Source organism: Sciurus carolinensis, chromosome 12, assembly GCF_902686445.1.
Source record: "Sciurus carolinensis chromosome 12, mSciCar1.2, whole genome shotgun sequence".
NCBI lineage: Eukaryota > Metazoa > Chordata > Mammalia > Rodentia > Sciuridae > Sciurus > Sciurus carolinensis.
In genome coordinates this window covers 86,217,485-86,232,698 of record NC_062224.1, presented here as the reverse complement: position 1 = coordinate 86,232,698, position 15,214 = coordinate 86,217,485, and the positions used below count along the sequence as shown (strand labels likewise).

At 50.8% G+C, this 15,214-nt stretch overlaps 1 protein-coding gene across 1 annotated transcript in view; it reads left to right on the top strand.

The window, feature by feature from the left end:
* Positions 1-467: 467 nt before the first annotated feature.
* Positions 468-15,214, top strand: part of Igfn1 (immunoglobulin like and fibronectin type III domain containing 1) — a 35,331-nt gene continuing 20,584 nt past the window's right edge. Inside the window, exons 1-12 of the mRNA XM_047521773.1 lie at positions 468-540; positions 2,963-3,013; positions 3,484-3,606; positions 5,081-5,220; positions 6,523-6,622; positions 7,860-7,904; positions 8,097-8,142; positions 8,735-8,912; positions 10,464-10,577; positions 11,991-12,159; positions 13,321-13,593; positions 14,910-14,959. Coding sequence (XP_047377729.1) covers positions 3,007-3,013; positions 3,484-3,606; positions 5,081-5,220; positions 6,523-6,622; positions 7,860-7,904; positions 8,097-8,142; positions 8,735-8,912; positions 10,464-10,577; positions 11,991-12,159; positions 13,321-13,593; positions 14,910-14,959 — 1,245 coding nt within the window. The 5' untranslated portion in view covers positions 468-540; positions 2,963-3,006. The remainder of the gene's footprint in view (positions 541-2,962; positions 3,014-3,483; positions 3,607-5,080; positions 5,221-6,522; positions 6,623-7,859; positions 7,905-8,096; positions 8,143-8,734; positions 8,913-10,463; positions 10,578-11,990; positions 12,160-13,320; positions 13,594-14,909; positions 14,960-15,214) is intronic.

Here is a 15,214-nt window from a genome sequence, read left to right as displayed (position 1 = left end):
ATCACAGCTTCTGCCTGCCTAGTGACTAGCTCTCAAAGTTTGTCAACTGTTGGTTCCACTTTAGGGTGTGATCCTCAACTTTACATATCCCTGTGACTATGGTGTCAAGGGTCCCAAGGGATGAACTTAGCTGAAAATTTAAGGCTGTGGACTGAACACACCCCTGCTAACAGGGATCGGATGAATGAGGAACCGTGGGGCAAACCAGCTGGGGCAATCTGGTTAAGGGCTTAAAGTGCTGCAGAACCAGGAGCTGGATGGGCAGATGTTACAGGACCCTTCCATCTCTGACCTCCTCCCCGGCTAGGGCGTTAGCCTGGGGGCAGGAGTGGGGGGGCCCTTTCCTGCCAAGCCTGGCCAGAGGAGGAGGGAGGCGGGGTGAGTGGGAGGGGCCAGGGAGCCCAGGCGCCTGCAGTGACCTACATCTGCTCCAGCACCGCCTGTCCAGCACCAGAAGGTTCAGAGTCTCTGGCGAGGAGCAGCAGCTGGAAACAGGGAGGAGGGAGTGGACAGGAGGAGCAAGGCCAGCGGTGCTCCCAGGTAGGTGGGCACTGCACATCTGGCTGTTCCCCCTGGCCAGGGAGGGCAGAGGGGCAGACAGTCAGTGGACTGTTCTCTAACTTTTCTACTTAGGAAGGGGCAGACAGTGGGCATGAGATCAGCCCCAGGAACATTCTCTGGCTTGTGGCTCACACACTGGGGTGCATACACATGGGCTTCAGTCAACCCCAAGATATCTGGAGGAGAGAATTTCAGTGAGTCCTGTCTGGGTGGTTCTGCCCTGGCTCTGAATTTCTGGGCACTGCTTGGTTTAGAGTATGAAATGACAACCAGATTAAAATCTCACTAGCAGTCCAAAAGAGGAAACTTGGGGCTGGGACTTGTTACATCTTGATTAGTAATATGGTCAAGAAGTTGAGAGAAACCTTGTTTGGCTCTTCCTACCAGTGGAGAAGTGGGGGGTGGCAGGAATCAGGATCTGCAGAACAGAACAGCAGCTAGGGCAGAGGGTGCAAGAGTGTGGGTCCCAGGGACAGACCAGGGAGACATAGCCCAGGGGAGCAGGCTGAGAGCCTTGTACTGAAGTGAGGGCACAAGTCTCTGCTTTTGCTGAGGAGAATTAAGGTTTTTCTCAAAAGTGGGATTGAATCGTGGAGGGAAGAATTTATTTCCTTCCCTGTCTCCTCCAACTGCGTCGACATTCCCCTAATCTCCAACCACACAGATGTCTTACCCGTGTGCCACTGACCTTGTACCTGATCTAGCTTATTCCTGAAGAGGACAGCGATCCAGCGGTGGGGACGTTCACCATTAGACTCCTAAGCTCCCCAGGGTCTTGCTTCTCTGATTCTCAACTGAACCTGTAGGCAGAAGGTTAAAGGGGGGGGGGGCGGGCTGCCACCTGCATGATAATTCATTCATGTGTGACAAATAGCCCAGCAATCAGCTGATAGCTGGTGATGAAGACGGTGGCTAACAGAGCTGGGTGGAACTCAGACTCCTCCAGTGTGGGGGTCATGGGCAGGTGCCAATGCACCCACCCCTACCAGAAAACCGTCCTGTGGGATGGATGGGGTGGAGGCCAAGGCACCCCACAGTGAGGCCTGGCCGACTGAGTCCTCCTCATTGGTGGCTTTCTCCCCACCCTCCCTCACGACTCCCTCCTGAGCCGCGGCTGTGACAGCCCTGTGGTGTCCATGACCGCATCAGAACGCGGTTGGCGCACCGGGGCATTCCAGCACACTGGGGGCAGCTGCCGGGCTGTGGAGGTGTTGAGCTGAGGCCAGAAGTGCCAGTGGGTGGGCATTTGTGAAATGGAAGTGTATCAGTCAGAGAGAGAAATTTGCTCTGTCATGGGCGATTCTAGATGGATGACTCTTTGGGTAGGAAATGGAATCTCCAAAGACGAACCGCTTGGCCTTTAGCCAACCTCACAGGGGGTGGGATTGCTGGAGAATTCTTTGAAGACTCCCCCAAGTCATTCATGGCTCCCATCCCATCCCAGAGCCAACTCACCCCTTCTGTGTGGAACACCCCATTGGCCCTAACAGATGGATGCGATGGAGAGGAAATCGGAGGAATTCTGGGGGTGGAGGTTGGGAGAGGCTGGGAAACACTCTTGATCACCTGACACTATAATTCACTAGCCTCGGAGGGGAGCTGATGGATTTATGGTGATCCTGCTGACTGGGCATAGAAGAAGCTGAAGACTCACCAAGTCAGGGACACTCCTCAGCAGACCCTGAGATCTGAAGGATTCCAGATTGGTTGAGGGTGGGAGGTAAAGGCTGCTGGACTCTGTTAGAAAATCTCAGACTTGGGGGAGGAGCCAGGAGGCAGGAGAATGTCCTGGAGAATTCACATTCCAAAGTCAAGGGAGCAAGGCCATCGGCCAGCTGGAAGAATCTCAGATGAGTTTGATTCCTCAGGTTTGGGAAAGTATGTCTCACCCTCTCAGTGGTCATGGGCCTAGGTCCCACCATGGTACGCTTGCTCAGTGCCGTGCTTTCCTTTACCTGGGAACAGATCTGATTGGGCAGCAATCTGTCCTCCCTGGTGTCTCAGAAGTTGGTTTGAGACAGAATTGCAGAAAACCAAAGCTCAGCTGGGCATGGTGGCACTCACCTGTGACTTGGGAGGCGGAGGCAGGAGGACCACACGTTCGAGGCCAGCCTCAGCAACTTAGTGAGGCCTAAGCAACTTAGAGAGATCCTGTCTCAAGACAAAAGATAAAAAGGGCTGGGAATGTGGCTCAATGGTAAAGTGCCCTGGGTTCAATCCCTAGTACCAAAAAAGAAAAGAATAAGACAACCAAATGGCATCTAGTTGGGGTTAGACTAACTCTTGGGGGCAGCGGCTTCTCCCGGCTTCCCCACTATATGGGCTGATACACTGATGGTGTGAGACCTGTGGGCTGAGACCAGCCTGGGCCTCTGATAAGCAATTCATCTTCCACCCTCAGATATCAATTTCCACCCTCAGAGGAGCCTGAGAGGAGCCAGCGCTATGGCAGGTGAGAGAACTTACCTCCCCTCCCAGCCCCAGCCCCTGGTTGGCACTGCTCACCAGGGTGGAGGTGGGAAGAAAGAGAGGCAGGAGTTTTGGGGGACATTGCTGTCTCTTTGCTCTTCTCAGTTCAGGCTTTGCTGTGCTTTCCTGAGTAAGGGTGCAGAGTCTCCCACAGAAGCCCTTGCATCCTGAGAAGAAGCCCTTTCCCACTCTCCATTCCTCAGCTTTCCTCTGGTGACATGCTTGGGGTCTTCCCAAGCTGCTCCCTGCCACATCCTAGGGGTTGGAGGGTCACCTCTAGAAAGTTAGAAAGCACTGTTCACAGGCAGGAGATGGGACACACCACCCTGCCCCAAAGTGGAAGCGAAAAGGGGTCTCATTCCTTGGCTGAGGGGGTGGACACTTCAGTCTGCTGAAGGACATCCAAGAGCGGGAAAGGGCAGGGCCCATCTCTCCCTCTCCTGCCTTCTCCAGGGATGCCCGTGAAGAAGTCCTCCATCCCCGGGGTGACCATCCGGCAGCTAGTGGAGGAGATCCCCCAAGGCTGCAGCACACCGGACTTCGAGCGGAAGCCCATTACCTTGGCTCTGCAGGAGGGTGAGACCCGAGGGCACTGCCCAGGGGAGGCATGACGCCTGCTCTCCCACCTCCCGGCATGTACAGGCAGAAGGCTTGGGCAACCCCTTCCTGGGCACCCAGTCCCTGCGTCCATCACCAAACCATGTCTCCCTCCTATATTTGAGGGACTTCTGCCTGCCTGGATTTCCTGGAAGGGACAAAGAGGCTGGGGAGAAGAATGGGTAAAGTGATGTCATGCTGTGCCCATGTCAGATGTATCAGAGGGACGTGGAAGAGGAAACACGGAACAGATGGGGAGCAGGAGAAGTTGCTGCGTCCCTATTTTCCTCTTCCCCTTCCTGCCTGCAAGTCACAGCTGCAGAGAGTCAGTCAAAATCCCTCCTCCCAACAATTGTTTCCAGAGAGCCACATGCCCACTGGCTCTCAGGGTAGACTCAGTAAAGACATTCTAGAAGGCCACAGGAGCAAAGTGCCCAGGGAGGTGGAGGGAAGGGGTGGGAATTGGCGCACTTTGCCCAACACAGTTCACTGCCATCAATTTTAGTTCCCAAGATGCTGGTCTGAGATTCTTCTGCTCACTTGCTTCCTTTTCCTCTCTTGGCCGCATTCTTTCTACTGTCCGAGGGATGTTTTGTTCAGGCCTGCATCAGGGATGACAGACAGGCAACATGACGGGCACATCCTGCCTCAGACAGGTTTTGTTTTGGTGTGCATGTTGCTTGACATTTTCAAAATTAATTGTCAGCTTGTAGTAATTGGAAGGTAGATGCTTGTTGAGAAAGCTGATCTAGTCTCTCAATTAGTTATGCTCATAATTGGTTTGCCAGAGCAAACTTACCAAGAGCAGCCCAAAGACTAATGGTACCATACTTTATTTTTCTAAATCCAAAACAAGGTTTCGAGGAACTGGGGAGGGCCCTGGGGCGTTCAGTCAAAATACTTTCCACTGAGATGTTCCTGGTGGGAGGCCAAGGGGATGGTTGAGGCTCTCTTGATTCCCAGCCTCTCTTGCCTGCCATGGAGATTGGGTCTTTTCTGAGGCTGGGGTCCTGAGTTTGAGGGCCAGTGTTTCATGCCCTAAGGCCTTTTGTTTCTACTTCTTTTCTATCCCTCTAGAGAGCAGAAATGAAACGCATGGGACTTCATCCCTCCCCAGACTTGTAGGGGTCCTTGCACATCAACTGTCAAAGAGGTGCCCTTTCCACCCCAGCCCTGCTTGCCTTCCCTTCTCACCACGGACAGTCCAGTCCGTTGGGGAGCACAGGCCTCTGCATTACAAAAGTCAGACCGGCACGGCACTGGGTGCTGGAAACTGCTGCTTTCCACCCGACAGCCTGGGTCCTGGTCAAGGAGACCCAGGCCTGCACCCTTCTTGCAACGGGCAGTTGAAATACCCAGAGCAGGGAGGGTGACGTAAATTAAAATCTCAATAAAGTATGCTGTCCCTCCACCCCAGATTCTCAGTCTCCCTACCTGCCTTTTCCTGCCACAGGGAAAAATGCCATCTTTCGGGCTGTGGTCTGCGGAGAGCCCAGACCTGAGGTGCGTTGGCAGAGCACCAAAGGAGACCTCAGCAACTCCAGCAAATATCAGATCTCCTCCTCCCCAGGCAGCAAAGAGCACGTGCTGCAGGTAAGCACCGTGGCTGTGGCTCTCCTCTGACCTCTGTCTACCCCCTCTTCCTGTCCCCTTGAAAGTACTGCCTGCAATTCCCAGATAGTAAAAGATAAATTACTAATTGAACTTGGGCCCATTCAACTCATTCTCATTCCATGGTTCAAGGTTGCCTGAGCCATAGACACCTCCAGCCTAGGCTGGAGCAGAAGACACAAGCCATGGAGTCAAACTGCCTGGGTTAAAATCCCAGGCCCACCACCTTGGCCTTGGGAAGTTACCTCTTTCCACCTCTGATTCCTCATCTGTGCAATGGGATAATCATAATACCTACTTGAGGGAGTTGGTATAAGGATGAAATTTTATGTAAAGGTCTAGCCAGAGTCTGTCCTGTAGTGAGTACACAATCATTGGCTTGTGATGATTCAACTTGTGATTTTATACTTTATTGTAAAGTGCAACAGTGCTTTAAATTTTGAAATTTGTCCTTTGCATTTTGATCTTTTCCTGGGCTAGCAATGTGCAGCCATATACTCTTGTCCCAGGCAGAGGCAGAGGACCACACCTCCCCAACAGCCATGTGATCACTATTGGGGGCGGACAAACAGCTCATAAAACAGAGTGTATTGCCGTCAACAAATTACATGTTATATCCAACACTGTGTTCTAAAATAGGCTTGTGTTAGTGATTTTACCTGACTGTGGGTTAATTTAAGTATTCTGAGCATATGAAGGTGATCTGGGCTAAGCTAGGATGCTCTGCAGATTAGGTGTATTGAATGCATTTTCAATTTGTGATATTTTCAATTTAGAGTGGGTTTATTGGATGGAACCCTATGGTAAGTCAAGGAACTTCTGTGCTCAATCAACCTTGGTTAATATTAGTAATATTATAGATACTAACCATGGCACATCTACTATGTGTCAGACCCTGGGCTATGTTGATATTGATTAGATGATTTAATCCTAAGCATTCACTACTTTTTGAGGTATTATTATCTCCATCTTACAAGTGAAAAACTAAAGTCAGAGAGGTTAGGTGGCTTGCTTAATGTTTCATAGCTAGTAATACAGGACAGAGATGGGTTTTAGCCCCAGATCCATCTGACCTGCAAAGTGAACTTTTTCTGCTATTTATTTCACGTTTTTTTTTTCAGATGGCAGAGATATCCATCCCCTGTACAGGTTTTTGTTTTGGTGTCTGTATTTTCTCATAAAGACTGTGTGCTATTCATCGTTGTACACCCAACATGCCGTCATGTCTAGGAAATGGAGGGAGGGAAGTGCTAGTCTTGTTCCCTTGCCCTTGGTTTTCTGCAGATCAACAAGCTGACAGGGGAGGACACGGACCAGTACCGCTGCATAGCAGTGAACATGTATGGAGAGGCCACATGCTCAGTGAGGCTCACTGTCATCGAAGGTTGGCTTGTCCCCTGAGACACTCACATACTAAATGTGCATACAAGTAAAATCTGTACTCCTGGCAGGCAGACCTCTTGCAGAGGTTGCTCAAAAGGATGCCTTTTGGATCCAGTGGAACCAGACCAGAACCTGGAGTTGGTTTCTAGTCCTGGATCTTCTGCTAACTCACTTCCTTTTCCACTCTGGGTCTCAGTTTCTCCATTGTACAAAGGATGCTTTGCTCAGGCCTACATCAGGGATGACAAACAGGCAACACAAAGGGTACATCCTATCTCAGACAGGTTTTGTTTGCTGTGCATGGTGCTTGAAATTTTTGAAATCAATTTTCGTTTGTAATAGTTGGAAGGTAATTGAGAAAGCTGATTTAGTCTCTTGATTAGTCACGTTTACCATTGGTTGACTTACAAGTATCAGAAATTCTTATTAAGAATAGCCCAAAATATAAAGGTAATTATGTCACATAGTTAGAAGTCCTGAGATGGAGATGGAGAGCTGGATTTCTCTGTCTCACCTCTCTACTTAGCTGGTTTGTTTGTCACTTTGTAGTCACAGATGGTTGTTTCAGATCCAAACTTAATCCACGTCCAAGGCAGGAAGAAGAGAGAAGAGGTGGCCTCAGGTACACCTGCCTCTCTTATCAAGGAAGCAAAAGCTTTCTCAGGAACTCCTGAGTCTTTTGCTTATATCTCACTGGCCAGAATCATGTCATGTCTTTTGCTTACATGTCAAATGGCCATACTGCTAGCTGCAAAGGAAACTGGGAAGGCAAATATTTAGCTTTTTCAGCCTATCCCGTGGAGGCAGGTAAAGAGGCTAATGAATGACCATGGAGCAGTGTCTGACATATTGGCTATTGGGCCCATACCCTGAAATGGCACCTCTCAGGCACAAACAACAGTGGTCCCTTTAGATACCCAGTTTACTGTGGTTGTCAGTGGTCACTTCACTCATTTATGCTACCTCCCTGACCCCTGTGGACATGTGAGTGGGCCTCCCCTTCACCAGGCAGTACTTGGGCAGGTTTCCCAGGATCAGGAAAAGGCTCTGGGGTGTCAAAGCTCATGTGAGATGGATCTCTACCTGCTTTGTGTTCTCGCTGGGATGTGGCTCTGCTTTAGCAGGTTGGTCAGGGCTCTGGGACTGAGCAATTTCTCAGGAGGACATAAACGTGTCTTTTTTCTCTCTCTCTCTGCCTGTCTACACCGACTGCCTCCCTACCTCCCTGGATGGTCCAGTTGGCTTTCGGAAGAACCGGAAAAGACAAAAGGAACCACAGGAGGGTAGGTGGATTTGGTAGAAATCTTCTTGGAGCCTTTGGGGGGCTGACGGCTCCTTGCCTAGTGTTCCTCATCTGCTCAAACCCCTCTGCACGCCTGTGGGTTATCACCAGTCCTTGGGAGAGTCACTTTCAAAAGCTCGGTAGTCCCTAGGCATCTCACCTGGGATGGGGTCTCATCCTTCTTCTTTTCCAGACCTCAGGAAGGAGCTGATGGACTTCAGGAGGTTGTTGAAAAAGAGGTAGGTCTGCGCCTGCCCATGGGGGACTTCAGACACTCCCACGGTGCCCACCCACTTCTCCCCTCTATAGCAAGCAGGGCTCAGCCCCTGCTTCCACCCTCCAACAGAGGCAGGCAGCTAGACTGCCACTACCAGATGAGAGGCTGGGAAGAGCTCAGAATTGGACGCTCTGGATCCAGCTTAACCCTTTTAAAGTTCTACATCCTTGATTAGTCATCGCTCCTCTCTGGGCCCTAGCCTCCTCACTTGCAAAATGGGGTGGTCTACTGAAACAATATATTTTTTTAAATGTTTAGAGCAAAAGAATGATTCTATCCCACCCCCACCCCACCCAAAGATGTCTTACTCAGAAATCAACAATACAAGGAAGTAGTTAGAAGCTGAGTTTCCCTGAAAGCTGGAGCTACAGAGTGAGGCTTAGCCCTCCCGGGTCCTGCTAGTCCAGACAGCCATCAGTCTCAGAGATGTTAGTCCCTTTGCTGTTTCCTCGAGTGCACATAAGGGAGCCTCCCTGGACCACTCCACGTGCCAGGACCAGGGGGTCAACACCTAGGACTCCTCCAACCTCTGACCTGCTGGCCCTGCTCCCCAGGGCCCCTCCTCCAGCTCCAGAAAAAAAGTTAGACATGGAGCAGGTGTGGCAGCTGCTGATGACAGCAGACCGGAAGGACTACGAGAGGATCTGCATGAAGTATGGCATCGTTGATTTCCGGGGCATGCTGCGCAAACTGCAGGAGATGAAGAAAGAGCGGGAGGACAAGATGGCGCAGGTACCCTCACCCTGCCCCCACTCTACATAGCTAGAGCACAGGGCCTGGAGGGGGCCTCACGCCTGCAATTGGGCTTGGAGCTGGGCATTGGGAAATCTAGTATTATCGAGGACCTGCCTCCATCAAGTTCACAATAAGGTTTCCTGCTAAGGACCCACGCTTCCAAGTTGGCACCCAGGCTGTAAAATCTGGTTCTGATGCTGGCTAAACTCTGGGGTTTGGGAAAAGCTAGGCCCTCTGAATCTTGATTTCCTCATGGGAATGGTAGTTATAACTACAGTCAGGGTCACAGCTCATTCTGCTAGGACAGTGGCATAAGTTGCTGGGAGACCAAAGAAAATACCCAGAGACAGCAAAGGGAGCATAAGGCTTCATTGAGAAATGCTTATGGGGGAAGGTCCAGTGGGGATAGGCTGACCAGTCAATTCCTCCATCCCTCGCAGTTCTTCTCCAAGCAGTGTCTCCTCTCCCTTGTGAGGTTTTGTCCAGTGGCAGCCTGCCGGACAAGTTCCACAATGTCCTCAGTTCTGCACAGTCACCACTGAGGGGTGGGCGGTTCACACATTAGGCTGCAGAAAATGTGACATCATCGGCACAGACTTACTTCCTTTGCTTGTACGACCAGCATCACAAGGAGCACCTGTCCTGGCGCACGTGCAAGTCGCTTCCTACAGATGACACACACTTTCCCTAACTCCCAGCACACATGGGAGCAAGTCGGGGTCCTAGGCTACCTAGCGTGCCTGGCCCAGGCCTGCTCTCTTTCTTCCCTTGACTAGACCAGGTTCCTGGGAACTCAAGGGGCATTTCAGGGACATGGTGCCTTACTGTCTTCCTTTTCTTTAAGGATGATACACCTACCTCATAGAGTTGTTGAAAGAATGAATAAGAGAACGTATTTAAAGCAATTAATCTAGTGCCTGGCACGGAGTAAAGTCCAGTGTCAGCTGTCATCACCATCACCAGACATGGGGTGCTGCCTTTTTCTAAAGATTTCCAGGGAAGGGAATGTCACAGCTGCCATTAGCACTCTGATCCCAGCATCTTATTAACTGCATAGAAAGTTTTTTCCTGCATCTAACTTAACTAGAGTATATGTTTAATTTTTCTTTTGGAAGTGGAAAACAAGTACTTTGCATTATCATGAAAATAGTATTTTGTCACTTGGAAAATCAGATTTTATCACTCAAACCTCCCACCTGGGGCTTCAGCTTTCTCCCCTCCCAGCTTTCCCACCTGCTTTAACACAGGACTCAGCACAGAGATTTGCATATAGTAGATGCTCAACTAATTTTGATTAGCTGGAAGAACAGATAAATGGAAAAGCCCTAGAATGTTCTTGGCGTGCCTGAGCACCTAGTTTCCTTTCGTGATTGTCTTTCTGACCTGATTTCTCAGATTTTCCATCCATGAGGGGCTTAAGTCTCCCCACTTGTAAAAGCAGTAAATGCTTGCGCAGCTGGAACACTGCAGGCCAGGGGTGAGACCAGGGTTATAAGGGTTTGGAGAGGAATCTGAGAGATTGTCCTGACTGATGTGTCTCCCCTTTAGTATGTCAATGCCATCTCCAACTTGAGACACATCAGAGTCTCCAAGGATGGGGTCGCCTCATTTGCCCTGGAGTTGGATCTCAAGGACTTTGAGAGCAAGATTTACTTGTACAAGGTGAGATTGGAGGGCCCATGGCAGGGCGATCTGGTAGGCATGTCACGGGTCCTTGAAAGGGAAACAATTGATCTCATGGGTTCTCCTGTGGGCACAACCAGAGCACACAGGTGGTAAAACCCTCATCCCATGGAGTTCCTGGTTGGGGTTAGGTCAAACCCTGGTGTAGATAGATGTCCACAGCTCTTCCGCTGGGCCTGACACTCTAGCTGTGTCTAATTCCACAGCCGGGAGTGAACAGAGAGATCTGAGAGAGTGCGCTCTTCTCCGTCTGAGTGAGCCCCTGCTCCCAGGGACTCAACACATCCCTACATGGACTTCAGAAGAAATTACCTGTCAATCTTGGAGGGGCTAGGGCAGAAGTGTGTGGTTTGGGGGGCACCCTGACATTCATTCTGTAACCAAAGTCATCCCAGCTCCATCACGTCACTGTGTGATCTCAGACAGGATACTCTTTTCCCTCACCTCAGTTTCCTAGTTGGAGAAATGGGGGTAATACAGCCGCTGTCTTGTGCACACTGGAACGTGTGCCGGATGACACCAGGCGTGATTTGCTCCTCCCCATCTCTTCCCTCACTGCTGCTTGGCTCCCGCCTGCTGCTCTGCTCCTGCTACCTGGCCTTGTCCGTCCCTTTGCTCCAGCTTCTCCCTGTGCCTGACCCGCTTTCCCCAGCATCTATAGGCTGATTCCCTCACCTGCAGCAACACTGCTCTTGACCTTAACCACCTCATGTAACATGGCTGTGTCCCTCCAGTTCTACCCTCACCTTTTCTCCCCTCTGTTTTTCCTAGTTCTGTTTTTTTCCTAACATAAATAACTCACTCATTTATGATGTTTGTTATTCGTCTATTTCCCCCCAGGATTTTAGCATCCTGAGGACAGAAATCTTTTTTTCTTGGTGTGTCCCAAACACCACTCAGGCACACAGTGGGCCTCGGTTGAGTATTAGCTCATAGCAAATCTATAAGGGGCTTAGTAAAAGCAGGCATATATATGTATATAAATTACTGGGTTTTGGAGCCTTAAAGATGTCCTTGATAAATGGAGGAGTTCCTGGCCCTGAGGCTCCCCCACTGCCTCTACTGCTAACCCAGTGGGACTGCTTTGGGTGGTAACTCCTCCCAGCCTGAGCTGAATCAGCAGTCTTGTGCCTCCGCATACCCTTGTCGGCTTCCCTTCCATGGTAAGAAGCACGGCATTCCTACAGCATGTATTTCCACACACCCGTTTAAGGCCCGCCAGGCCCTGCTCTCTGCCCTGCCCCTCCATGCCCTTTATAGTCCAGGACCACATTTTCTGTGACCTGGGCCAGAGGGAGAAAACTGCTGGTCGTAGCCAGAGTGGGGCTGGGGCAGGAGGTGCTGGGGACCCACTGAGTCCCTGAACCACCCCTCTTCCTTCTCCGGTGGCAGGATGGTGAGATGATCCCCTATGGCTTTGACAACCAGACCAAGCACTGTCTGCGGCGGCTGGGGAAACGCTACCAATTCCAGATCCTGGACCTGCGGCCTGAGGATGCTGGTCTTTACCAGGTCAAGGTGGAGGATACCGTGGTCTTCTCCACAGAACTGGAGGCCAGTGGTGAGTGGTCTACAATGCGTAAATTTGAATGGGGGAGATCTTTTAGGAATGGGGTTGATTTCAGTGGCACGTGAGGGGATAGATGTGACACGTCCCCATTGCGAAGACAATTGGGGAAAGGGATGCACACCCAGGTATTTAAATGATGAGGCTCGGCCTTAGTCTATGCTGTCTTCTGTTCGTGCTGAGCTGGCTCCACTGACTTACAGTCATGGACACACAACATGCATGTCATGCCCCTGTCTACACACCTTCTCCAAGAGCTGGTTATTTTCTGATCACCCAAACTGATTTCATAGCCTCTTGTCATAACTTTACTCCTTCGGGTCGCATGTCTTCAGCTCCCACAACTCCCTAGTGAGCCTGGGGTAGGTGCCCTTGTACCCTGTATAGGTCTCTTCCTTTCTGCTGCTCCCCACACCCCACAACCTGGGGGTGTTGCTCATCCTTCCTCATCAAACCTTGTTCCATACCCTCGAGGACCCGTGTCCACATCACCACACAGCACCTGACAGCGGAAGGGGCTCTTGGAAGGACAAGGAGAGGCCTGGGGGAGGGAGCTTTGGGTGCATAGACCATAAAGAACATGGCTGAACAACTGAGGAAAGAGAAGGAAGTGAGGCATCCAGCAGTCTTGAGGGGCCCGGGTGGCTTTCAAAAGCCTAGGAAAGACATAGTGACACAGGTCTGGGCTTCGAAGTCACCAGATCTACATGTGAATCCTAGCAGGTCACCTCTTGTCTGTGAAGACTGTGGCAAGTCATTTGATTTTTTAAGCCTCCATTTCTTCACTTGCAAAAAGGAATGAATAATACCTACCTCAGAAATGGTCATAAGGATTAGCAGGTGACCTCCAGAAAGCACTGGGTCTCCGTGTCCTGGTTTCCTTCATGGGTCCATCTCGCTCCAGATAGAACCTCTGGGTTTAGATTTACAGAATTCCAGAGCTGAACAAGGCCTCAGAGGATCACACCCTAACTATACCCCTTATTTTATATGTGGAGGACTGATACCCTGGGTAAGGAGGTGACGAATCCCAGGTGACACAGGGAGTTTGTGGCTAAGCTGGTCTGAACCTGGGTTCCTGAATCCAAGCCTCTGCATTGGGTCACACTACGTCTTGCTGCCAAGCTGACATTCCCACTCCTGTTTGCCCCGCAGCCATCCCCCCCAGAGTGGTGGTCCCGCTGGCTGAGGCCCACTGTGAAGAGCACGGAGACGCAGTCTTTGAATGTACCCTCTCCAACCCCTGTCCCAGTGCTGCCTGGCATTTCCAGCACCGGCCGCTCCGGCTCAGTGACAAATATGAAGTATCTGTGTCACCTGATGGTCTGACCCACCGGCTGGTGGTGAGGGGGGCCCAGTTCTCAGACATGGGCCTCTATTCACTGGGTACCGGGCTGCACGCTTCTAGCGCCTGGCTGGTGGTTGGAGGTGAGTGGTCATACCTCTGTCTTTCCCCGCCTCCACCAAGGCAAGGCCTCGTGGTCAAGGTCAGGGCAGTGGGGTTTCCTCTGGTCAGTCATTTGCTTTTGGCTCATTCCCCCACTCAGAATAAGGAAGGGTCCTTAGAGCTATCCTTTTTAAAAATTGTTTTCCTTTTCCTAACAGACACCTTTTTGGCTCCACCCCCACCCCTGCATCTACTAATGCCAGATGTAATATATCCTGTGTGTGTGTGTGTGTGTGTGTGCATGCACACGCGTGTGTGCACATCTTTCCATACTGGGGATCAAACCCAGGCACATTTACCACTGAGCTACATACGTCCCCAGTTCTTTTTATTTTTTATTTTGGGACATGGTCTTGCTGTTTGCTTGGAGCCTTAACAAATTTGCTGAGGCCGTCCTCAAATGTACAATCCTTCTGCCTCAGCCTCCTGAGTTGCTGGGATTACAGGCGTGTGCCACCATGCCTGGGGATACAATCTGCTTCTTTATTCTTTCTTTCACTTCTTCTTCCTCCCCTTCTTTTCTTCTTCTTTTTTTTTTTTCTCTTCCCCCTTCCTCCTCCCCATCCCCCTCCTCCTACACCTCCTCGTCCTCCTTATTCACCTTCTTTTTTGTGGTGCTGGGGATGAAATCCATGGCCTCCTACATGCTCAGCGAGCACTCTGCCACTGAGCCACCCCCTCAGCCCTCCTTCGATCCATTCTTACTTCTGCAATGCAGTCTTCTCATGGCCAGAACAATTCTCCTCCCTGCCTCTGTTCTCCTGGATCTCTTGAAACTACTCTGGGAACACAGACCCAAGATGGCCCTAGGGCTCTGCGCAGGGCTTGAAACATTGGTCTAGGTTCAGTGTGGATGAGGAGAGTCTGGGCCAGAATACATCTCCCTTGGAACTGGAATCTGGAAAACTATAAATTGTATAGATATGAGGCAGGGGACAGGGCAAGAGGATCTTTTAAATACCATGCAACTTCTTGTGGCAGTTTGATAAGCAAATGACTTTTGGCTTATGTACTTATGTGTCATGTTATGTCATGAAGCATGTGGGGTGGAATGTGGGTACAGGATCAGAGAGACGGAGATGGGATTTATCCAACAATCTCTGGAACATCTTGGCTTCCTTCTCAGATGGTCAGCTTGTTTTCTACTGGGGAAACTGAGGGTCAGGCAAAGGAGTCAGGTCAGGCAAAAGAGTCAGGTCAGACAGGTGCTTTAGTCTGATTTAACAGGAGTTTTGGTCTTTTCTCTTGTCTCTCTATGGGGCCATTGACCTCCCACGTACATGATATGTCACGGAAGCTGGGAAGGATAAAGACTTGCAGACCAAAAATGCTGACCACCAACTGCAGACACCAGGAACTCAAGCCTCAGATGCAGAAGACTCGAGAGGCATCAGTGGCCAGGGAGGGAAGCCCAGGAGACAGGGCACCATGGGTGATTTTCTAGAAGGGACAGGGCCTGCTTCTGGTCTCCAGCTCACAGAAGGCTCAGACAGGGGTGGCCTTGGTAGACATGGCTACTCCTCGATGGGGGATGAAGGGACAGATGACTCAGCCTGGGGCCCTGGACAGGGCAGAAAGGGCTTTTTAGAAACAGAGGAAGGT